The 25543-nt window shown below is 42.0% G+C and overlaps 1 protein-coding gene across 2 annotated transcripts in view; it reads right to left on the reverse strand.

Annotated features, from left to right (window-relative positions):
• The window catches only part of vps13c (vacuolar protein sorting 13 homolog C), a 98844-nt gene that overhangs the window by 63967 nt on the left and 9334 nt on the right, over window positions 1-25543 (reverse strand). The window contains exons 7-34 of one of the 2 annotated variants that reach the window (XM_070907809.1): window positions 24673-24738; window positions 24054-24163; window positions 23871-23930; window positions 23330-23389; window positions 21453-21533; window positions 19508-19565; window positions 18610-18737; window positions 18255-18361; window positions 17533-17707; window positions 16904-16966; window positions 16671-16812; window positions 16192-16292; window positions 15610-15752; window positions 15252-15444; window positions 14976-15090; window positions 13691-13827; window positions 13061-13190; window positions 12808-12925; window positions 12572-12704; window positions 12204-12276; window positions 11931-12031; window positions 11642-11795; window positions 7856-7935; window positions 4813-4872; window positions 4256-4406; window positions 4059-4175; window positions 3870-3973; window positions 3083-3250 (exon numbers count right to left, since the gene is read on the reverse strand). In XM_070907809.1, the coding sequence (XP_070763910.1) occupies window positions 3083-3250; window positions 3870-3973; window positions 4059-4175; window positions 4256-4406; window positions 4813-4872; window positions 7856-7935; window positions 11642-11795; window positions 11931-12031; window positions 12204-12276; window positions 12572-12704; window positions 12808-12925; window positions 13061-13190; window positions 13691-13827; window positions 14976-15090; window positions 15252-15444; window positions 15610-15752; window positions 16192-16292; window positions 16671-16812; window positions 16904-16966; window positions 17533-17707; window positions 18255-18361; window positions 18610-18737; window positions 19508-19565; window positions 21453-21533; window positions 23330-23389; window positions 23871-23930; window positions 24054-24163; window positions 24673-24738 (3128 nt within the window). The remainder of the gene's footprint in view (window positions 1-3082; window positions 3251-3869; window positions 3974-4058; window positions 4176-4255; window positions 4407-4812; window positions 4873-7855; window positions 7936-11641; window positions 11796-11930; window positions 12032-12203; window positions 12277-12571; window positions 12705-12807; window positions 12926-13060; window positions 13191-13690; window positions 13828-14975; window positions 15091-15251; window positions 15445-15609; window positions 15753-16191; window positions 16293-16670; window positions 16813-16903; window positions 16967-17532; window positions 17708-18254; window positions 18362-18609; window positions 18738-19507; window positions 19566-21452; window positions 21534-23329; window positions 23390-23870; window positions 23931-24053; window positions 24164-24672; window positions 24739-25543) is intronic. The other variant, XM_070907817.1, reaches the window with a different exon arrangement.

Genomic DNA, 25543 nt, shown 5'->3' on the forward strand with positions numbered 1-25543 from the left:
CCAAGTGCGTCCCATGCACAGCTTCTGGGCTGATGAGTGCAAATTGTCCTCCAGTATTTTCTGATAACATGTTGCATTCATCTTGCCATCAATTTTGACCAAATTCCCTGTGCCGCTGTAGCTCACACACCCCCAAAACATCAGAGATCCACCTCCATGCTTCACAGTAGGGATGGTGTACTTTTCATCATAGGCATTGTTGATGCCCCTCCAAACATAACGTTTATGGTTGTGACCATAAAGTTCAATCTTAGTCTCATCACTCGAAATGATTTTGTTCCAGAAGCTTTGAGGCTTGTCCAGGTGCTGTTTAGCATATTGTAAGCAGGCTGTTTTGTGGCACTGGCGTAGTAATGGCTTTCTTCTGGCAACTCGACCATGCAGCCAATTTTTCTTCAAGTGTCTCCTTATTGTGCATCTTGAAACAGCCACACCACTTTTCTGCAGAGAAGTCTGTATGTCAGCTGAAGTTATTTGTGGCTTTTTCTTTGCATCCCAAACAATTTTCCTGGCAGTTGTGGCTGAAATTTTTGTTGGTCTACCCGACCGTGGCTTGGTATCAACAGAACCCCTTATTTTCGCAGGTCCTTTGACAGTTCTTTTGCTTTCCCCATGGCTCAGAATCCAGCAAAGTCAGTGCAACACTAGAGGAAATGTGCAGGGGTCTGTCAAGAGCCCAGAGACTCACTGACTTTTTATACACAGACACTAATTACATGCAAACAGGTGACAGGTGTGGACAGTTACCCTTACTAGCCATTTAAACCTGTTTGTGTCAACTTGTGGATATTATCAGGCCAAAACTTCAAGGGTATGTATACTTTTGATCAGGGCTGTTTGGGTGATTCAACTTGTCATTATGATTTAAAAAGAGCAAATACAATTGCGTGATAATAAATAACTTCATCTGACCACTAACCCTGAATGAAAAAAAAGTTTTTCCATGATCAAACATATTTTCTGAAAAAATGGACAATATTTCACAAATTCTGTCAGGGTATTTAAACTTATGAGCACAACTGTAGTGTCAGGGGGAACTTGTTTTGGTTGAACATTTGCACGTGGGGAGGCGAGCCCTAGCATTTAAATGGTTAAATCCCCACTAAAGAAAACACCACATAAAATATTTTACAACTTTTACTGTTAAATAAGACAAACATAACTGAGGTGAAGTCCACCTACACTTTAGCTCTGGAGGAACTCACTGGACCCGTTAAAACCACAGACACAAAACAGCAGCCTACATCCGGTGAGTCAGACTATGAAAAGCATAATGTTTTTGATCAACAGCAGACTCTCAAATCTCAGATGTTGGAGTGTCTTTGAACACATCAGCTGCTGCATTACTGTATGATGCTAAAATTATTGACATGAGATGAATCAGCAGCACGTTTAGTCTCTGGATGGATCGACATCTCCATCCTGTCACATATCATTTTCTATTTTTTCAGGATTGTGTAAAACACATTTCTGCTTGGATGTTTGTAAATGTGGTATTTTTCTCCTCAATGTCAGACTGGGTTCACACTTCTAAAAACCAGACATGGACTTGAGGACGAGGATTAACCCATTGACAGAGACCATGACCTATTGATAAACTTAAACCAGATGATGTTTAAGGTGGACTGAAGGTGCAGTGGAGTTGCTGAGTGAAGCTAAGCAGAAGGTTTGATGCAGTTCAGAGCTGCATGCTGGAAGCGGTACCTCATCAGCAGACGCACAGTGAAAGCTAAAAGAAGCCTGAAAGAACAAAACACATCAACAAGACCAGAAACATGAGAGACAAGAAACTGTAGAGAAAAACATGCAACGGGAAACACAAGAGTCAGATTACATAGAGAATAACAAACACCTCAGAGATTATAGGTAATTCTAATAACAAGTACCTTTTTATTCCTTTGAACTGAAGAGAGAACCTGACTTTATCATTTGTCCCGTTTCTATTTAATATCTTAGAATATTTTAGTATCATTGTATTAATTTCTAATTCATCCTAAATAGCCAATGACAGTTCAGTATTTAGAGAAGCGTTTGTGGCGTATTATAATTAATAACAGGGTTCACCTTTTACTTAACCCTCTAGACCCAATAGCGTCCTTGAGCACCCGTTCTATATTTCAGAATTTTTATTTTTATTTGTTTTTTTAAATGTGTTGAATCAAACTTGATCTAAAAAGCTACACATGCCACATATTTGGTATCAAATTAAAGAGGAAAATGAAAACAACTTTGTCAGTTTTGTTTGTTTTTGAGATAGAGCTGTTTGTTTGGATTGAGTAGGAACATACTCATTTATGTAAGGGTTCTCAGTGAAGCTGCAGCAGCATTCGAGAACTCTACTGGGGTCTCGATGGTTAAATCTGCGACAGTTCAGCAGCTGAGCGAGCTATGTCGATGCTAAGTGCTGAGTTGTAAATGACACTTTACCTGGAATAATTGAGTGTCCTTCGGTTACTGTACCTCATTAATTATTTAAAACTCTTTTTTTTTGATCACTTCTGTTGTACTTTGATGCTTTTACTGAAGTGAAGATTTGTATCACATAAACATGATCATAAATTGTAAAAACATCTCTTCGTTCTAATGTAACAACTTTAAAGTGAACTAGTGATGAACTGACAGGTGTTTGTTCAAACCAAAACATCAGTGATGCGACTGTCTACATAATAAACACTCACAGCTGTGCTGTCACCAGTGTAACTTACGTACAGTATCAAATGTGAAGCACTGCATTGTGGGATGTCTAACACATAGCCATTATTTGAGAATTTACAATATGATGAAGGTAATAAAAGCTCATGTTTTTGCAGTCAGTGTAGTGATTTAGTGTTTAAATGATCAGACAGAGAAAGAGACAAACATGAAACACTCAGTACAAGCAAATATATAAATAATACTTTGAAATAAATATAGACTGTAAACAAAACTGATGCAACGGAGAACAGAAACCACCAAATACACACAGCCCATGTGATGTTTATATAAATATATGTTAATGTGTATTTATGTGTGTGTGTGTGTGTACATGTGTAGATGTACTGTATGTGTATATGTATATGTACATATAATAATAATATCTGACCAGTAGTGACATGAGGAACTTGTGCAGGTAGATGATCTGGATGCAGCCCAGGCGCATTGTGACCTTTCCGTCCACCTTTGACGTGTCGCTGTAACCCTCCCCCTCCGTCGCCCCCGGAAACAAGGAGAGTTTTAGGCTGAACACCTCCTCACCCATGATGGACACCGCCTGGGGGGGGGCATTAAATCATAGAGCTCATGAAAACCACAGCTGCTACTTCTATCACTCTACTGCTAAAATGAGTACTATAAGTACTGATACTAATACTTATCCTGGTACTACTCAAACTACTACTTTTGTTAAAATGAAATCAAATTTAAACTATGATTCACAAGTTTATTTGATTTATAATAAACACTTGAAATGTAATGCATTATACAGAGATAGAGCTAAAAGCAGTGTACATAGTGACAGGATGCATTTTATGATCAGTTGTGATCATTTGATTAGTTAATACAGATTCATGAGATTAAAATTAATGATTGTATTCTTGATTCTCCTTTATTCACCATTTTAGCATCATAGATCATTTTGTAGATCTTGAGGGGACACAGTCGCCCTGAGTTGAGGTCCTTGTAATTCTGCTAATGAGCTTAATGAAGTGTTTTAAAGGGGGTGGGGCCAAACTGTGGGTCATTTTATAAACTAACCATAAGTCAGAGACAAACCTGACATTTTTGAGGCTGAACAGATTGAATTTGGTAAGTATATTACTGGAGAGAAAAACTAGAGCTCACAGCTGATCAGTTTATTTTAGATTAAACATTAAAGGTTTTGTGTTCCAGACCTTTCTGTGGACGCTTTTGGGGTTGACATCTGTGACCACAATGTCTCTGAGTCGAGCGAACACCTCCGTCTCCTTCGCCTGTACCAACACCGACGCATCAATTCCTGCAGGGAGGGAGACGGTCAGGTGACACATGATCTAATGTCAGTTCATTTTAAATCATGTTTGTGTTAAACCATGTTTTCGTACCTTGGACTCTAATGTCAGCAATGCTGTGGCAATCGTCACACACCTCCACGTGGAAACAACCCAACATGGCAAACAACTTGAAACTGAACACGGCATCATCTTTGGCTCCTTTAGACACTGCAGAGAGAGCAGAAACACAACAACTCAGAGACACAGAACATTACTGACACACCTGTGAACTGATAGTCTGGACTCACCTGTCGGGCCCTGTCCGGTCTTCTCCACCGTTTTTTTGGCGTCTCGGTCGCGGGCAGTGGTGAGTCGCGGCGGCATGGCACTGTTCAGGTAGATGATGGTTGACAGCAGAGCTTTAGTGTGAAGGAGGAAGTCCAGTGAGGAAAACTCCACCTGAAACACCACCCGGTAATCAGCTGTGAGACATCTGAGAACAGCTGGCTGTCACTAACTGGCAGAAACACAAATATCATTCAAATCTACTTAAGGATTGTTTTATTTCAGCTTTATGAGCTTCAGTTTCTGAACAGCTGCAATAACATTGACAGTGAACCTGTGATTATATTTAATATTATATACTTTTTAAACATTTAGAATTTTTATGACCATTTTTAGTGGTAGTAAAGGGGCTAACTGTCTACTACCAGTTGGAAATCAGTCTTAACTGGCCAAAAGAATCTCATGAGTTTCTCTCTATCAGCTGTGTCAACTTGAAATGACTCCTGTTAGTGCTGATATTTTCCCTGCTCATGACTCCCTCCCCCCAAAATCTGTTGCTATGGAAACCTCCTCCACCCACCTTCAATGTTTGCTCAGTGTTGTTGAACAGAGTCTGGAAGCTGGGACCACTGGGATCGGCCTGTCGGACGACAGATGCACAAAAACATGTTCAGATCTGGAATCAGCATCATGTGGGTTCATGTGTATGTTTCAGTGTTTTCTGACTTCATTCAGAAAGAACAGTAGTATTACATTATTATAGTGTCCGTCACTCATTAAATGCCCCCCGTCACTCGTTAAACATAACGTCACTCATTAAACATCCCCCATCACTCATCAAACGTCCCCCGTCACTCATTAAACATAACGTCACTCATTAAATGTTTCCCGTCACTCATTAAATGTCCCCGTCACTCATTAAACATAACATCACTCATTAAATGTTTCCCATCACTCATTAAATGTTTCCCATCACTCATTAAATGTCCCCTGTCACTCATTAAACATAATGTCACTCATTAAACATGTCACTCATTATATGTTGCCCGTCACTCATTAAATGTCCCCGTCACTCATTAAACATATCGTCACTAATTAAACATATCGTCGTTCATTAAATGTCCCGTCACTCATTAAACATAATGTCACTCATTAAACATCCCCCATCACTCATCAAAAGTCCCCCGTCAATCATTAAACACAATGTCACTCATTATATGTTCCCCGTCACTCATTAAATGTCCCCTGTCACTCATTAAACATCACTCATTAAACATGATGTCACTCATTATATGTTCCCCGTCACTCATTATATGTTCCCCGTCACTCATTGAGCATAACGTCACTCATTAAATGTTCCCCATCACTCATTAAATGTTCCCCATCACTCATTAAATGTTCCCCATCACTTATCAAACATCCCCCGTCACTTATTAAACATAATGTCACTCATTAAATGTCCCCCGTCACTCATTAAACATAATGTCACTCATTATATGTTCCCCGTAACTCATTAAACATAACGTCACTCATTAAATGTTTCCTGTCACTCATTATATGTTCCCCGTAACTCATTAAACATAACGTCACTCATTAAATGTTTCCTGTCACTCATTAAATGTCCCCTGTCACTCATTAAACATAACGTCACTCATTAAATGTTTCCCATCACTCATTAAATGTTCCCCATCACTCATCAAACGTCCCGTCACTCATTAAACATAACGTCACTCATTAAATGTTCCCCGTCACTCATTAAACGTCCCCCGTCACTCATTAAACTTCACTCATTAAACATAATGTCACTCATTATATGTTCCCCCGTCACTCATTAAAAATAACATCACTCATTAAATGTTCCCTGTCACTCATTAAATGTCCCCCGTCACTCATTAAACATAATGTCACTCATTAAACATCCCCCATCACTCAAACGTCCCCCGTCACTCATTAAACATAACGTCACTCATTAAATGTTCCCCGTCACTCATTAAATGTACCACGTTCCCCATCACTCATTAAATGTCCCAAGTCCCCCGTCACTCATTAAACGTAACATCACTCATTAAACGTCCCACATTCCCCGTCACTCATTAAACGTTGCCCCGTTGGCCATGGGAGCCGAAAGCTCAATCTTCAGACTGCTCTGAACGCTCCCTTCACTTGTCGTGTCTTACTTCCTTCAGACGTATTATCCCCCCCTCAGTCTGTTTGAGTTGTTGGGCTGCTCTGCTCAGGACTGCTCTTTACTGCTACTCAGGTTGTTCAGTGTCTCACAGAAAGAGCTTTTTCTGTTGTGAATGAAAGAAGGTAGGTAGGAGGTAGTTTCTTGATGGACAGATGGCTTTACTTGTTGTTTAACTGCACATAAATCTGCACAATTTGTACATACTTTATATTTTCCATGTATATATTTATTTTTGTCCCCCATATTTTTTATATCTGTATTTATTATTTGTATATTGTTTTTCTTTTTAAAAAAATACTTCTAATTCTTATTGACACAGTGCTTGTCTGCTGTGTGTTTCTGCACCTTTTTGTCTTGCTGCTGTGACTTGTAAATTTCCCAGCTGTGGGATTAATAAAGTCTAAGTCTAGGTCTAAAGTGATCGTTAACTACTGCTAACTGTAGCTGCCATTCCCTAGTTAGCTGTGCATCTAGCGGTCCTCTTAGCCATAGATATATATCTATATCTATGCTCTTAGTTAGCTGACTCTAACCATCTGACTCTCGGAGCCTGGGACTGAAAACCTCCTCCTCCCGGCGGTCCAAAGCTCCTGTGCTGGGGGTGTAAACACCAACACTCCCCTGGTGCTCAGAGCTAACTGAGCTAACGGCAGCTACAGTTAGCAGTTACTTTCTAAAGTTCTAAACTTTCTGTAAATCACAGAGAGTTGAGGCAGAGCAGCCGGAGGACATCAGAGGGAAAACCAGAAAAAAATTTCTCCATCAAATGATGGAGTTTCACCAAAATCAGTGAATAAAGTTGTGTGTTTTTGTACAGTAATCAGTGAGGCCCAGTCCCCAGAAACACTCAGGAGCTCTGACGGCTTGTGTCAGACAGAGGGTGAACTGAGGGGCCGCATGAAGGGCCACAGTGAGATGAATCAGGACTTATTAGATCTGTGAATCATGCAAAGCTGCTCTAGTGGAGTCCCAGAATACAGATATAGAGCTGGACATAAGCAGAATACCTCCTCTATAAACGTCCCACATCCCCTGTCACTCATTAAACATTCCCCGTCACTCATTAAACACTCTATTTCGTGCGTCACTACCCAAATAACGAAGATTTAAAATTTTTCTTGAAAAATCATTATGTGATGAAACCACGTTTTTGAGCTTGATACTGATATCTATATTTGAAGTTTGTGCAAATTCAGTCAAACTGGTGATTATTCTTTTTAAGAATGGCGCTTATCTGTTTGTGTGAACTCTTCAATTGTTTAAAAGAGCTCTCATCGCTAACATGCATCAGCGCATCTTTATTTTGACACTTAACTTTCAGTTTCTTTCTAAAATCCAGTTTTCCTCTGTAATTTCACATTGATCCACCTGAGCTCCAGTTTGGTGTCTGAAGAGATCAGGTGAGTCTGCTGGAGGTGAGTGTGTCTGTGCTCACCTTGATGAACTCCACCTTCAGCAGGTCGGTGCTCTGCTGCTCTGAAGAGCTGATCAGGTGGAGAGGATGATTCCTGCCGTCTGAAGAATAAACACACATTTCAACATAGACAGCACCTGAACAGGTAGGTGTTTCAGTCAGTTTAGTTCTGGTCATGGTTCTATAGGATTGGAGCTGTTTATGTACAAATGCTCTCTACATGAATGTTTGTTTCTGTAGCTGGAGGGAATGTGTCTTATTCTGTTATTATTGAACATCTTCTAGTTTAGTGTCTGTTTTCTGAATGTCCAGAAAAGCTGTATAAATAAATTACCACAAATCAACATCACACTCTGTCAGTTTCTGGTTTGTTGACAACATCACAGTTTGTCAGGGACAGAAACAAAGAGTCATCCAAGATGGCGCCGCGGATGGCTGCCTCGGTCTGTTGGAGCGCATTGTTTTGCCTTGTTTTGTCTGTAAATAGCGTTTTCTGTTTTGGTTCACAGAGCTCTTTCACCAGAGAAGAGCTCATGAACATCAGGGGAACAACTCCAGTGGATTTGTTTCGCGAACTTCTTACACCTTTAACTGTTTTATGGGACATTCTGGTCAAAGGTGCTCTCACCTTTGCAGCTCTACGTCGACGTAGAGGGAAACGTGCCGGTGCGCTTGTGCGTCTTCGCCGGCGAGGACAACGCACACCGCTACCCGGAATATTTCTCTCTAACGTGCGCTCACTGGGGAATAAGATGGACGAACTCCAGCTGCTGATGAGGAGAAACAAGGACTTTTATTCATCTGCTGTTTTGTGCTTCACGGAGACATGGCTGGAGGAAAGAACTCCCGACGCGACGCTGCAGCTGGACGGATTCCAGCTTCTCCGAGCGGACCGCGACGCGCACCTCTCCGGTAAAACAAAGGGTGGAGGTATTTGTTTCTACATCAACAGCAGCTGGTGTAACGACGTGACAGTGATCCGACGGCATTGCTCTCCTTCCCTGGAAACTTTTTTCATAAACTGTAAACCATACTACTCCCCCCGTGAGTTCGCTTCATTCATTCTGGTCGGTGTTTACATTCCACCGGAGGCCAACGTGCAGGACGCACAGCGCGCACGGACCTGAAGGCGTGTTTGGACTGCACTGACTGGGATGTTTTCAGGACTGCTACCAACAGTCTGGATGAGTACACAGAGGCTGTGACTTCATATATCAGCTTCTGTGAGGACTGCTGCATACCAACTCAGACCAGGGTGAGTTATAACAACGACAAACCCTGGTTCACAGCAAGACTGCGACAGCTGAGGCTGGAAAAGGACGAGGCGTTTAAGAGTGGCAACAGAGCAGAGTTTAAGGAAGCCAAGTACAAGTTTAGCAAGGCAGTGAGGGAAGCTAAACGACTGTACTCAGAGAGACTACAAGACCAGTTCTCCTCCAACGACTCTGCTTCTGTGTGGAGGGGGCTCAGGCAGATCACCAACTACAAGCCAAGAGCCCCCAACTCTGCTAACGACCGACGCCTCGCCAACAGCCTCAACGACTTCTACTGTCGCTTTGAGAGACAATGGGACAGTCCTGACACCATCCCCCACACCATCACCCACCAGCTCCAGCCCAACAGCCCCAACCCCCTCATCACACCTGGGGCTGAACTCTCACACCTCTTACCACCACAGCTGCCCCCCCCTCCTCCAGCATCGACACCTCTGTCTGTCCTTGAAAGAGATGTGAACAGGCTCTTCAAGAGACAAAACCCCCGGAAAGCTGCTGGACCAGACTCCATCTCCCCATCCTGCCTGAAGTGCTGCGCCGATCAGCTGTCTCCGGTGTTCACAGACATCTTCAACACCTCACTGGAGATATGCCACGTGCCAGCCTGCTTCAAGGCCTCCACCATCATCCCCGTCCCCAAAAAACCAGGGCCCACAGGATTAAATGACTACAGACCCGTCGCCCTGACCTCTGTGGTCATGAAATCATTTGAACGCCTGGTTTTGTCCCACCTCAAATCCATCACCTACCCTCTGCTGGAACCCCGGCAGTTCGCCTACAGAGCCAACAGGTCTGTAGACGACGCCGTCAACTTGGCCCTACACTTCATCCTCCAGCACCTGGACTCCGCAGGATCCTATGCCAGGATCCTGTTTGTGGACTTCAGCTCTGCCTTCAACACCATCGTCCCGGCTCTTCTTCAGGACACGCTCTCCCAGCTCAACGTGCCTGACCCCACCTGCAGGTGGATCACAGATTTCCTGTCTGACAGGAAGCAGCACGTGAAGCTGGGGAAACACGTCTCAGACTCGCGGACGATCAGCACCGGCTCCCCTAAAGGCTGCGTTCTTTCTCCTCTACTCTTCTCCCTGTACACCAACAGCTGCACCTCCAGTCATCAGTCTGTCAAGCTCCTGAAGTTTGCGGACGACACCACCCTCATCGGACTCATCTCTGGAGAGGATGAGTCTGCCTACAGGTGGGAGACTGACCACCTGGTGACCTGGTGCAACAGCAACAGCCTGGAGCTTAACGCTTCAAAGACAGTGGAGATGGTTGTTGACTTTAGGAAGAGCGCAGCCCCACCCGCCCCCATCACCCTGTGTGACTCTCCAGCGGACATTGTGGAGTCCTTCCGTTTCCTGGGCTCCATCATCAGCCAGGACCTCCGGTGGGAGCTGAAAATCCGCTCCCTCATCAAGAAAGCCCAACAGAGGATGTACTTCCTGAGGCAGCTGAGGAAGTTTAACCTGCCACAAACAATGCTGGTTCACTTCTACACTGCCATCATAGAGTCCATCCTCACCTCCTCTATCACTGTCTGGTACGCTGCTGCCTCCACCAAGGACAGACGCAGACTGCAGTGTATCATCCGCTCTGCAGAGAGGGTGATCGGCTGCAACCTTCCATCTCTTCAGGACCTGTACTCCTCCAGGACCCTGAAGAGAGCAGGGAAGATCGCTGCCGACCCCTCCCACCCCGGACACCATCTGTTCGACCCCCTCCCCTCTGGCAGGAGGCTGCGGTCCATCAGGACCAAAACCTCCCGCCACAAAAACAGTTTCTTCCCCTCTGCAGTCAACCTGACAAACTCACACTGACACCCCCCCCCCCAGAACACAAACACAAGTTATACGTTATATTAACGTACATCACCCCTGTCCCCCCTGCGTTACATTAACGCACCCACCCCCTACTGGACACTTTATCTGGACACTTTACTTTATTCTGGTCACTGCACTGTTTGTTATTTATCTTATTTTTATCCTTATTTTACCTTTTATATTCTACTTATTTGTTATCGAAACAATAGCACCTTCAAACCACGGCAAATTCCTTGTAATGTATGTTACTTGGCAATAAACAGTTTCTGATTCTGATTCTGAATCATTTCCATCATTGTCCTTGCTGTTTTCACATTCCACCAACATTTATCAAGATGGAGACAGACATAAGATATATTAGAAAATAGCAACAAAAGAAACAAAAATATAATCATACCAACAAATAAATGATAATATCTTTTCAGGAAGCTAGCCAGATTAAAAATATTCACACTAGTCACTTCATGCATCATGTGAGGATCAGAGAGCAATCCAAGAAGGATTGAAATCTGTTTAAACTACCTCTGGAGGAGGTTTGAGGTGATGATGAAAAACAGCATATACGTGGCTTCATGTAAACAAACGTGTATTCAATCTCATCTGGATTTTATCTCCAGTCTATGTAAATAAAGTCTGATTTGATTTGATGTAAAGATGTTGACAGATCAGTCAGCTCTGCTATTAAGATTTACATGATGTCCATATGTTACCTGGTACGTCACAGTAGTCGAGTGTGACTCTGCGCAGGTATGAGGTGACACTCAGGTTGAAACTCTGCCTCTTCCCTTCAGCTCCCAGCTGACAGACTCTGAGGGACAGGACAGTCTTCTCCTGGTCCACCTGCCGGGTCAGCTCCAACAGCACCTGAACACACCACACACTTCTGTCTCACATGGACTCAATAGAACATTAAACTATGCTGTTAAAAAGACTGATGGTAAGGTGTGCCCTCACTCAGTCACCTGTTGACCTGACCTGAGACCAGAGAAACCAACAAACCTCTTTGACTTCAAACTTGAAGTGAAGGTCGGTGAGTTCCTCCAGAGCCGAGCGCTGGTGATCCTCATCTGTTGACTTCTCACTGGTGTCTTCATCGGAATCTAAAACACAGCAGCACAAATACAAATTAGAACATGATAATAAAAATGAAATAGTTTAATAGCAATAAACAGCTGGACTGTACATTTCTTAATTCTGTGTTTCGTATCAGTTATGTATCAGTTTTGATGATTCAACAATGTTTAACAGCCAATCAGTGCGGGCAGCACTGACCTGTTTCCATGGCGTCGAGGAGGGCGGGATGAAGGCAGAGCACTCGTGGTCTGGCCTCTGCCAACGAGAGCACCTGCAGCAGGAAACATGCCCAAATATGGTGACATCAGTCCAGAGCTGCAGTCCAGCCATCATTCCCCAAACTTCTCCCAACACTCCCCTAAATGTTATAATCACCCCCCCAAACCCTCTAACCTCCTCCGCCACATCTCTAATTTTCCACAAACTTCCTGTCACACCCAAACCTTCCACTGTCATTCCTCTTCACTTACAAGTACAAAACGCTCACAGTGACAGCTTTGTTTCCTGAATGATGTGTTTATTTCAGTGGGCGTGGCTACAGTAAGACCGGACTGTGCCAAGTATACCTTCTCTGTGGGGGAGGAGGGGGAGGAGCCCATGGTGGGCAGTGGGATGCTTTCCACCAGATCCAGAATGTTCTGGATCTTCTGGTCCGAGATCTTAACATGCAGAAGCGGCAGCTCCCCCGACACCTTGAACCTGAAGCACAAACACCCCAAAATTAGTGACATAACATGTACAAGTAAGTCAACAGGTGAGTCAGCAGAGAGATTGGACACCTGTCCACAGGTAAGAGTCATACCTGGGCATCCTGGCGTCCTTCTCCACCATACACTTAGCCAGCTGGACAGTGAAGTCCATTGGCTGGAGGATGTGTTGAACTGATGAACCCTGCAGCCGGGCCGACTTCCAGGCCTCACCTGGAATTCATTCAGAATCAGAATCAGAATCAGAAATACTTTATTGATCCCCGGGGGGAAATTTAAAATATGGACTTCCAGGCTACTGTGTAGTTGTTGTGTTGTTGTATATGTGTGTGTGTATTGGTTGTGTACCTGACTTGCTGTAGAGCACCTGGACTCGTCTTAGCTCCAAGTTGTATCTTTCATAGGCTCGATCCATGATTTCCTCCAAAGAGGAGAAGGAGGAAGATGAACTGGGACCAGTCTGCTCAACACTGTTCAACTACAAACACACACAAATTCAACCAAACATAACAAACCGAACACACACAGCTGTGACTGAGTTTAGACCAACATCTGGACAGAACACAAACAGGCCTGTAAAGAAATCAAATTTGTTGTGCATTACGAAAAATCAAAAGCAGACAAGGAATTTAGGTAAAAACCTCAAAATTTGGGCAAATGCAAAACTTCCGGTAAAAACACAAACATCTGGATACAAGCTAAAAATCGAAAAACAAATTTAGATAAAACTAAGACTAAATTTGACCTGCGGGTGGCGCTACAGAAGACATCATGGAGTCATTCTCTGAGAAGCGGGAAAGTTTACAGCTGCTTTCATTAAAAGTCATGATAACATTTTGGCTAGTTGTGTTTGATATTCTTCTTTAAACTTCTGTGTGAAAAATAAATTAGTATGTAATTAACTTTGTGTACTTAATATTTGTTCATTGCAGTCTGACAAGAATAACCCACAACATCCAAACAAAGATAAGAACTGACCTGTAAGCTGCCAAAGTCTATGATGATGAGGTCCGACATGTCGCTGTAGAAACCGGACTTTGGTACCAGCAGGTAGGACGGCTTCAGGTCAATCCTCAGGTCAAGGACCTTCCTGGTCTCAATGATGTGAGACAAACCTGCAGAGGCAAGAATCCATCAGAGTCCTACTGAGGACCAGATTGTCCTCTACGAGATCAACTGAAACCAGTATTCATCAAGTCAAATCTATTTTATTTATATAGCCCAATATCACAAATCACTAATTTGCCTCAGGAGGCTTTACAATATGTACAGCATACGACACCCTCTGTCCTTAGACCCTCAAAACCACTTTAACAGGGAATAAATGGAAGACACCTTAGGAAGAGCAGCAGAGGAGGGATCCCTCCTCCAGGACAGACAGACAGGAAATAGATATGTGTACAGAACAGACCAACATAATGATATTACAGTCTGGACAATCATGATGACAAGTCCTGCTGAGGACCAGACAGTCCCCTACTGGATCAACTGAAACCAGAACTTATCAAAGCTCTCTGCAGCTGGTACTGACCATCTTATGTCATCTTATGTGAGGTATAAGACCCATTGATCTGTAACAGAACCGTAGGATCAGGAGTGGACTGTGTGTTTCTGTAGTTCATTAGACCAACAGAGACTCTTCTACAGAGAAATGATCAGCTGATCTCTTCACATCAGATCAATAACTGAGCTACAGCTGAAAGAATAACTCAATTGATTAGTCAACTGAACAGAAAAAGAATTGGCAACTATCTTCTACTTCTCACTGGTGAAAATCTGTTGCTTTTGTTATGTGTGATAGTAAACAGAACTTTGTTCTGTTGGTCAGACAATAGGAACAAAAAAACTAATTGAAAGACATATTATAGTTTATTATAGACCAAACAATTAATGAATTTGTTGAGAAAATAATCAACAGATTAATCAACATACTAGCCTGATCAACGTCATGGTTGGGGATCAGGACCTTCAATATTTTGATCAAGTATCTGGCGATCAGTAAGGTGTAAAAGTCAACATTCGAAAGGATTCTGATTCAGTAAACAGTTTTGACACTGGTTTCAGACTTTGTGGAATGTTATAAAAGCCTGACCTCCATCTCAGATTCAGCTTGTGAGGCTCAGCTTCAAACAGTCGGTCTCGACTGAACTTTCATCAGACTCAGCTGTAGTTATGTTCGAGGTGATTATCTAATTCTAATTCTCTCTAATTCATCCTCTGGGGAACCTGTTAAAAACCTGTTAAATATGTGAATTAAACCCACCTGTGGCAGTTTTTTCTTTGATCTCCTCCAGTTTGGAGAGCGTGGCTGAGGTCAGGACCTCCAGATCGACACCTTTCCCTGTCTTAAAGAACTCGGCCAAAGTGTTCACCGTCAGCTGGAGGACAAACACCAAGAAACACATTTCACAGGGATAGACACCAGAAACATCCTGCACTAAAGGTGAATCTAGACAAATGTTTATTTCCAGAAGCACAGACAAACTGATAAAACACATAAAAACCAGACGTGAGAGATCTGAGATCTGATTGTGTTTACCGCATCGTAGATGATCTCGACAGGCTGAGAGTGGACTCTGAGCAGCTGGTCAGCAGCACTCTGCTCGGGGTTTAACTCAAACACAATGCTGAGCAGAGAGGAAGAGGAGTCTCCCACTGAGGCGATGAGGGAAGGTACCGCCCCCTGCTGCTGTAGACCTGTAACATACCAGTGCTCCAACGCCACCTCCACCCTGGAGGAGGACAGAGAGCTTTTATTAACACGTATTGGAGTGTTTCCTGTGTGCATGGTGTCATATGGACACAGAGCCTTCAAATAAAGTGCTGTAAGACACAACGTAGAGTTAGAGCCGCAACACAGGGATTAAACCTGTGACCTTTGGTTACAGTACACTCACCTGAAGGCCTGAGCTCCAGGTCTCTGAGATATTTTGGTGCTGAGATCGATCATCTGGACTTTGAGGATCTCTGGGACATCCGGCTGCTCTCTGACCGTCACCGAGGTCCTGAACAGCTGGAAGGTGACCACCACTGCGACATACTGAACACATACACACAAACACGTACAGTGTTTAACCTGGCTCAACTTTAACCTCCAAATCCTGGTTTTATTTACACCAGGAAACTGAACCATTCAGTCACACTTTATACAATCTTTCGTGAAGTAAATTGAAGGACTGAACAAACACCATCCTGATGATTTATCTGTTGTGAGTCTGAACAGTAGTGGAGCTCAACATGTACAGATTGTCCTGATGATGGCGCTACAGGAAAGATCATGGAATCATTAAGATGTAAAGGGTTCATCCTCTCAGGAGCAGGAAGGAGATCAGGAACATTTCATGGAAATCTGTCCAATAGATTCAAATATTTCTTGTGAAAAAAAGTTTGTCCTGATGGTGGCAGTAGAGGAAAGGTCATGAGGCTACCAAACTTCATCCTGTGGAGACCACGAACATGAAAGCATCAGGTGAGCTTACCTGTTTGGGTAAAGCCAGGTTGTGAGAGCTGCCGCTGTAGCCAATGGCAGTGTAGAGTTTTTCTTTCTCCTCAGCCGTCATGAGCTCATCCAACCCCAAACCTGAACACCAGAGGAGACAAATATCTTCAGTTCACTGACAGACACCTGAACACCTCCTAAAGTCACCTGAACATCACTTCAAGTACCTGAACACCTTCTAAAGTCACCTGAAAACTTGTCTTGAATGACATATTCAGTGAAAGGTTTCAGTGCTTGTCACGGTCGACCACAACATGTTATTAGAAAACTGGGTGGGACTTTCTGGCTAAGTGCTAAACTGGTCCTATTTGAAGGACAGGAACTACTTTGTGTCAATCCGTAATTACACTCCATTCTCAGGCAGATGACACACAGGTTTATATAATGTTAAAGTGGAGATAAAGTGGTTAAAATGATGGATCTCATTGTTTTTTTTCCAGATGAATCTGAATTACTTACTCTCTGTCTCCTTGCTCTCCTCTGGCTCCTGCTCCTCCTTCTTGGCCTTTCTACCAAAGAAGCTGCTGAAGAAACCTCCTCCTCCCTGCTTCTGCCCCCCCGTCGCTTTCTTCCCCATCACCTTCTGTCCCGACCTGATTACCTGGAGGAGGAAGAGGAGGGGGTCATGTTTGGTTAAAAAGGTCTAGAATTAAACTGGACTAAGGTCTCTCCTTGATCACAGTCATGTTTACCTCCATCTGGGCCTGCTGCCGGGCTAAAGTGATGTTGAAGACGTCCAGAACTTTCTCCAGATCCTGATGGAAACAAACATTCCAATCAGCAGGTCAAAGACAAATCCATCTCTAACTGAGCTTTGATTCAGAGGTCAGTGTATGTAACACAGATGTATCTGTGGTGTTGCAGTCAGTGTTGCGGCCTGCAGGGAAAAAAAAGTTCCTTTCAATCTGGGGCCTAGTTTCATTTTTAAACATTCAGAATTATTTACGTCAATTGTTTTGTCCAAAACCCCAAAATATTCAGTTTATTGCCATAGGGACAAAGAAAACTAGCAAATATTGACATTTAGGAACCAGAGAGTACTTGACAATAATTCTTGAAAAACGACTTCAAGGACTAATTGATTATCAGAATTCTGCTTAAAAGTATTACCCATCTAATCTTTTCAGCTCTGTTCTGAATACTACTTTTTCTTCAACAGAACAGTCAACACTTCAGAATAACATGTTGATGGATGGAGATCCTGAAGTGACCCAAACTCTTTCACAGACACAAAAGTTCATTATGTTCTTCAGATATTTTCTCTGTATCGCGTACGTGTTGAACACAGTATGTTCAGGCTCTTTTGGTCAGTCAGCAGCACCTGGATGTTTCGCTCTGTGTCCTGATTCGGCTTGTTCTGGCTCAGCAGTTTGGCCTTGTAGGCACTCTTGTAGGCCTTCAGGTTCTCTCTGTGCTTTCTGATGTTGGACCAGGACCACATGTGACTGAAGCGTCTGATGTGGACCTCCAGGATGCTATTGAAGCCATACCTCCACCTGGGAGAAGCAGACGAAAGAAGTCAAATAAAGCTTTTACCTGAAACATCTTAACAGTGTCTTTCTCATGTGATGTTTCCCATGTTCCTTTAGTAGCACTCTCAGGACAAACCTTTACATTTTTATGAGACATATCAAAATCTAATAGATTGTTAACGTCCACATCTTGTTCCTGCTCTCCAGAGGATGAACCTTTTATATTTCAATAACGTTTCCTCAGGTGCTTAAATGAGTGTTTGGATTTCTAAGTTTCATGTCTTTCTAAATTTTCATGTTGGGTTTAACTAAACTTTTAGGATATTTGATATTTCAACCCAATTCTATTAATTATTGTGGGTTTTTCCTTCAGACTGATCAAATGGTTGATGACAAAGAAGCTCAATTTCATGATCAAAGGTTGGAGGTTATTCAGAGTTTAATATAAAAAAAATAAGAACAGAGTTCATCAATGAACTCTGTAGCCTTTAGGGGCCACAAACAGGACGTCAATAGTTTTAGTTGAAGTAGTTTGTTTCCTCTCAGACATTAAGATTTGTGTTGAACTGACCAGAGTTTAGCGTTGTTGTGGACGGAGGCGTCAGGCCTGAACTTCCTGTAGGGGGTGTTCTTCACCATGCAGTCAATGGATTCCAGCAGCTCCACCATGGTCAGGTACTGCAGAGGACCACAACACATCAACAAAACCTGCACCCAGCTCAGGATGAAAAACCATCAGTGTTGTCTTTAAAGACAGAGTTACATGTAGAGCTGAAACAGCCTTGCCTCTCCTGGCTGTCTCACCTGGCTGTCTCACCTGGCTGTCTCACTTGGCTGTCTCACTTAGCTGTCTCACTTGGCTGTCTCACTTGGCTGTCTGTCCTGGCTATCTGTCCTTGTTGTCTCACCCGAATGTCTCACGTTACCTGTGGTTTGGTCATCTCTATGGCGATATTCTGAACCTCCAGGTGAAGATTTGCTTTTGGAGTTTTCAGTTCCAGCTCAGCGCTCGGGTTGATGCACATTTTAGCTGAAGCAAAGATCGGCTTGAAAACTACAAAAAAAGCAACCAATCAGTAAAGAACATCCAGCTGATAATCAAAAATATTTTCATTTCTCACTTTCTCTGCAGCTGATAGAAATCATTTAGAGAATAATTGTAGGAATGTATAAATGGTGAATATTTGGTAGGTGTAGATTCATCAGTCTTCGAAATCCGACACTATGGGTCCCTGTGAGGGAACTGTTCTGACACCAGGAAGAGAAAAACATCCACATCCTGTTTAACAGTACAGACACATTATATCTACATGCCATCAAACTATGAATGAAAATATTTGTTGACGACTTTTCACAATGAAAACAAGACTAAAACTTGATAAAAGGTTTAATACACATTAGGACAATTTTAGTCAAAGTAAAAGATAATGTGGAAAATGGACATATGAACAAATTACTGAAGTCTGAGTCAAAACTGCATTCACACACTGTAGCTCCTGATTGGTCAAACAGTTTCCTGCTTAAGCCAATAATGAATTTATCTGTTTGATCTGTTGCACTAATCAAAAACAGCTTTTATTTCAGTGACGTTTGGTTTCTGTCAGTGATGTTAAAGAAACTGAATTATATACTAAATTCTAAAGCAGCAACAAAACCACTCAAAAAATATGGAAACATGCAGGCAGTTAACATGAACATAACATTATAATATTCAGGGTTTACGTTTGTCAGTAGGACTGAGTTCAGATTAATGTTATGATTAAATCTACAGATGTTGACTAAAGAAATGCTGTCTGACAGTTAAATGTGAAGTAATGAACTCACTGTACTGATAGTGAGGAAGCTGCTGATCTTTACGGCTGATCCCACATTTCAGCTGATCCTGCAGAACAAACAGAGAAGGAGGAGGAAGAGGAGGAGGAGGATGAAGACTGAGGCTGTGTTCACCCACATACAGTTTTTAACAAGATAAAGGAACATCTCTTTAAAGATAGAATAATATAACACTAAAGAAATACAAGTTACCACCTTTAACGATTTTTACCACATTTTTAATAATACAATTCAAATAATTAAAAATGAAATGAATCCCTTACAATGCTGTCTTTTAAATCCTAAATATAACAGTTGACAGTGAAGCAGTGAACAGTGTTTGATTGTTCCTGCTGCTCTTTGTGATTCTGAACGTCACACATTTATTTATATTCAGCTGTTTGACCCTGATTCAACCTGAACCAGGCCCGTAGCCAGTAATGGGCCTGGCCGGCACTGGCCCACCCAGCCAAGTTTGATCAAAATACAATTTGTAACAATAAATGTAAAAAATATATATGGAAATAAATAAATATAAACTTCATTTATTGTTAAATGATTACAACGGAACTGTTTAAATAAGTTGTAGGAAGTCTCTGGAATGTATTTGTGCTCTGGATCTGACACGCAGACCTTCCTTAGCTGCCTTCAGTCAGGAGATGTAACGTTAACGCCACAACAATGACTGAACAAAGTGTTTATTTGAAAAAAGCCCGATCGCTTGCTCTCTGGCGGTACAGTGCTTTCTTCCGGTCAGCTTTATGCGGGTTCACTCGCAGCCGCGGGTGCTGGAGGTGCAGCAGCTCCAGGAGCAGCTCCAGGATTCACAAGGGAAATGTTACATTTGCAATTTCTTTCTTAGTTAACACTGGGTTATAATGAAATAGTTAATTAACAGTGGCTGTAGAGCCAATGCACAGCCGGCTGGATATAGCCTAAAAGACACTTTTTGTCTATACTGCACAGCCTTTACAGACTGATGCTCTGTTGGACAGGCAGTGTTTGCTGTTATCGCCTTTGTGATGCAGAATGTTGCAAAGTAATCCGGTAGCTTGTTTTTCATTTAGTTTATGTTTGTTCTTTTTTCTTTTTCTAACTTTTCATATTTTTTTCTGGGAAAAGATGGCCCACTCACTTTTGTATTTGCCCACCCAAAATACAATTTCAGCCTACGCCGCTGACCTGAACTAACACACAATCAATAAACACATAAACACACAGCAGACAAACACAACAATATGTTGACTGACATTGATTTAACATCAGTTAACTTGTTGACAGTGACTGTGTGCAGTTCAGGGTCCTGCTATTTCCTGGGAATTCTCACCACAATCTGCTGTTGTTTCTGCTACAAACACCTGCAGGATTTTCAGCTTGTGTTTGTTTCTTTGTCTGTTGAACTGAATCAACAGGAAACAGCCAAAAAAGGTTCCTCAAGCAGATCAGTGATAATGAAAGTGAGTGCAAGATTAGTCGATTCATCAATTAGCTGATTAACAGAAAATGAATCTGAGACTACTTTGATAATCAACTAATTGTTTACAGACAACATTTGCTGAAATCTGAGGATTTGTTTTTTTCTAAATAGGAAATCCTGACAAGCGGATTCTCTGTTCGCAGCAACTCCATCAGAACGAACGGATTTTACTGTTTTCAATTTTGGTGTATTTCGGCCAACACCACATAGATCATGCCCTCAGAACCAGAACCTTGGAAGACTGTGAAATCATCAAACATTTGCTCTGTCTGAGTATTTGGACATTATCTTCTCATTATGAAAAACATTTTGTTCAGGTTGCTGTTAGTTGTTTGAAACATTGTGGTGTCTCATGTAATCCCATGTGGGATGGAGGGTATGACAAGAAAGCCAAAATAAATGTGTTGGCTGGTTTGTTGGTTGGTTGTAACTCTCTGCTGACAGATGAGTTTGTTTTCGTTTAAAAAGACATCAACTTACCACAATGTCTTCCCATGATCCTTTGTAGAAGACCGGACTGTTGACGTTCCAGTAGGCACAGAGACACTCCAGACGACCAAGCTGACACAAGCAAAAAAACAAACACATAAACAAGTCACAAATGATGAAAAACAACAGTCACAAAGGCTGATTGTTTCTATGTCGCTCCATCAATTCCAGAAATCAACTCTCAAGGGTCAAGCCAGTATCTGATGAATAATCAATCACGGGGGGAACAAATCAGATTATAGAACACTGTGACACAAACATTCATCTTCAGTTTATTTGTGTGCACATCACCCAAAGAGTCTTTGCACACAAGTTAGCTAGAAAACATGACATCAGACACACACAGGCTCAAACATTCAGGTAACAAATGGATTGAGGTTAGGAAATTAAAAATGAAAAGTCCCATATTGTAGAAAGTGAGATGTATATGTCTTGTTTGGTTAGCTTTATAAATACTATGAAAGTATCAAAACACTCAGTCCACACAGAGAAATGCACACAGCCCGTATTCAAACACTGTGCCTTTAAAGGAGCCGTCAGGACTTCTCTAAGCTTGTGATGTCACAACTATACAGTCACCGCCCTCAGCCACGCCCCCAGCAGGTCACCTGCTCCAATCACAGCACGCCCACCAAGTACAGTCTGTCTGAGTTATTGAAGTGCTCTGCTATCATATGGGACCTTTAAGTTCATAGCAAAAGAATTGAAGCTACTTCTCAAGAAAGACATCAGTTGATGATGAGCTTGATGGACAAAGACCCTACCCCCAAATTTTTTATTAAAGGAACCATTAAATAAGCAGCATCAAGAGGACGTAAAGGGAAGATGGAGTATACAGAGTCATAAGCCTAGAGATGAAGGAAGGAGCCGATCTATTTAAATCTCTGCATGTCAGAAGGATTTATGTAACCAGCTCTGGTTTAAACACATCAGGTATTATATGATCAAACTTCTTTACATTGTGAGGACTTTATAAAAGCATTTACAATGATTTCAGCATCTGAACTGGATAAAATGTATTGTACATATGAAATATTAATAATTAATGTGCAGGTGAAAGAAGGCAGTTGATATGTGGCTCAAAAGTGGGGTCAAAAACTATTCCCAGACCTTTGACTGTATGGCTCTGAGAAATTATGCAGCCATCAAGCTTAATGGAAAAATACATAAAAACAAATCTGTGTCTGGAACCAACAAGCAACATTTCAGTCAAACATAGGAAGTTATTGCAGATCACTGTGGGACTTCTGACAAAGATTTTCTGATAGTTTTACAAGCTGGAGGAATCATTGACTGTTACAAGAAGAAAGATGTGTCGTTGGCATGGAAGTGATAATTTATGGTGTATTTGTTGAAAATGCGACTACGGGGCCGCAGTTACAAACAGAGTAAAAGCGGTTCAAGTACTGACTCCTGTGGAACACCGGATTTGAGCAGGACGATACAGTATTAATTGAGCTTGTTTCTAACAAAGAATCATTTTTTTTACTCGTTTATTTTATCAGTCTTTGTGTTTACATGTACCTAGGAGACCAGGTTACTCTGAGAATTCAGGTTAGACAGGAAACAGACATGTTTACCCACACTGTAAAAAAAAACCCTGGTAACTTTAAATCTGTCATGTAGCTTTGCAGTCATCAGATTCTTTTCTACCACTGAATATATTTTGGAAACATCACTTACTGATTTTAACTGTGGTGGTGATACAAGATTCTGCTTCCTGATTTGACAGAAATGAGGTTTCTCTAATCCCCTACCCCGACCATAAAAACCAGATTTGTGATTTACATGACAATATAGAAGTTAAATTAATGCAGAAAGTCAACAGTAACCCACTGACTAAAGTTAAGGTAAACAGTGTCTGTTACCTTATAGATGATCTTTGCTGCTTCATTCAAGATACACGACTTCCAGTTCTCATCAGTGGTCTGAAAAATAAAATATAACAATGGGTCAATACTCTTGTACCTTTGTGAGGACCAGTTTGAATTTTACACCCCAAAAGTGAGGACATTTTCTGCTCATCATTTCAAGGATGAACAATTAATTGAAATATTATCGAAATCACAATATGGTCGAGTGCAATATCTAAATTGATATTTTTTTTGGTAGAGGTAAAATGTCACAACATACCATTATAAATGAAGCATTGTGGTGCTACAGAGATGCCCCGGCCGACAAATAATGTTCTCCAGACGTAAGGGAACATGCTTGTTTGGTACAAATCCCAGCCAAAATCACAGCATCATCATTTTTATATTTTTTTCGGTGAAAATGAAATGCAATGCGATTAAATATTATGTGATAATAGACTGCAAAGTTTTAATTCAGACAGCTCACTACAGCTTGAATATCTAATATTTTCCTATTTTGTGTGTGTGTGTGTGTGTGTGTGTGTGTGTGTGTTACCTGCAGGCTGAGCTCTGACAGTGTTACTCCCATAGACAGGGGGCGCTGTGGGTCTGAGAGCTGAAACAAACAGTCACATGACAGAGAAGCTTACCTGCTGACACGTTTCACTTGCTGTATGATGGTACAGGTGAGACCTGAACATGAACCTGGACCTGAACCTGAACCTGGACCAATACTCACGTTGTCCTCGTAGCGCAGGTGGATGCTGCTGATCTTCACCTGCAGGTTTTTGATCACTTGAGTGGCCATTTTCTCAACAAACGTGTCCTTCTTCTCCTCCTGAGGTTTCTCTGAAATAAACAGAAAACTGTGAAGAGACGAGTCTGAGAGATGTCTGTCAGCTGATCAGTCCAGGACCTGAACAGAAACCTGAGACCAGGACTGTCAGCTAATCAGATATGGGCCTGAATAGAAACCTGAAACCAGGAAGTCTATCAGATGATCAGACCTGGACCTGAACAGATTTAAGCAGCTATCAGCTAACATTCATACTGTATAATCTATACAAATGTTATGAGCGACCACCTAACATCTGTACTCCACAGTTTGTGCAGATGTTAGCAGCTAACAGCTAGCGTCTGTGCTTTACAATCTGTGCAAATATTAGCAGCGAATGTCTGTACTCTACAGTCTGTGCAGATGTTAGCAGGTAACAGCTAACGTCTGTACTCTACAGTCTGTGCAGATGTTAGCAGCTAACAGCTAACGTCTGTACTCTACAGTCTGTACAGACTGAAAACAGAAAACAAGTCTTCATCACAAACCTTCCAGCAGGTGACACACAAATAACAAAACTTACCTGATTTGTTGTCGTGTCGTTTCAGCTTCTTTAAGCCTTTTTTTGACTTTTTAGGTTTTTTACATCCTTTTGGGACTTTAGCAGCGTTAAAGAGAGAGACGGCAGTTAGTGACAGAAAAGCCCGAAAACACAGAAAGAGACAGGAAGCACAAACACATTAATCTTCTGAGGGATTAATATTCATGTTCAGGGTCACAGTGATGATTGAAACCAGCAGCAGCTTTAAATAAATCAATCTGACTGAGTTTAAGAGTTGTGAGGAGGCAGGTGGAGGTGAGAGGAGAACAGCCGAGTCACAGCAGAGTTTAAAACTCATCCAAACAGAAGACATGAAGAAGCAGCGACTTTAAACTTTATTGTAAAGCCAGTGTGTGTTGTTCAAGCTAATTAGCTTGAAGATAAACAGTGATGCAACTTTGTCTGACACCACCGCGACAGCCAGCGGTTGAATGACGACGTGGCTAAACATGTAATCACTGATCACTGTTAGATTTGGCAGGGGCCCGGAGAAAAGTTTAATGTTGTCATGTTCAGGCCTGGCTTGGTGGGGCAGTGGTTAGCTGTTGCGTGTGATTATTTACTAAAAGCCCCACATGTGTATGAACGTGCAAGTGTGTGTGATAAGTACAACTCAGACTTTAGGGAAAAAAAACTCACACGAACGTATATACATGCGTCTCGTCCTCCGTGACCCATTTCACCCCCATAGTTAGTGTGTGTGTATATTACAGTGTGTGTGTGTATGTGTGTATATATTACAGTGTGTATGTGTGTGTGTGTGTATATATTACAGTGTGTGTGTGTGTGTGTGTGTGTTACAGTATGTGTAAATTACAGTGTGTGTGTGTGTGTGTGTGTTGCAGAGTGTATG

The sequence above is a fragment of the Enoplosus armatus genome, chromosome 1 (assembly GCF_043641665.1).
Source record: "Enoplosus armatus isolate fEnoArm2 chromosome 1, fEnoArm2.hap1, whole genome shotgun sequence".
NCBI lineage: Eukaryota > Metazoa > Chordata > Actinopteri > Centrarchiformes > Enoplosidae > Enoplosus > Enoplosus armatus.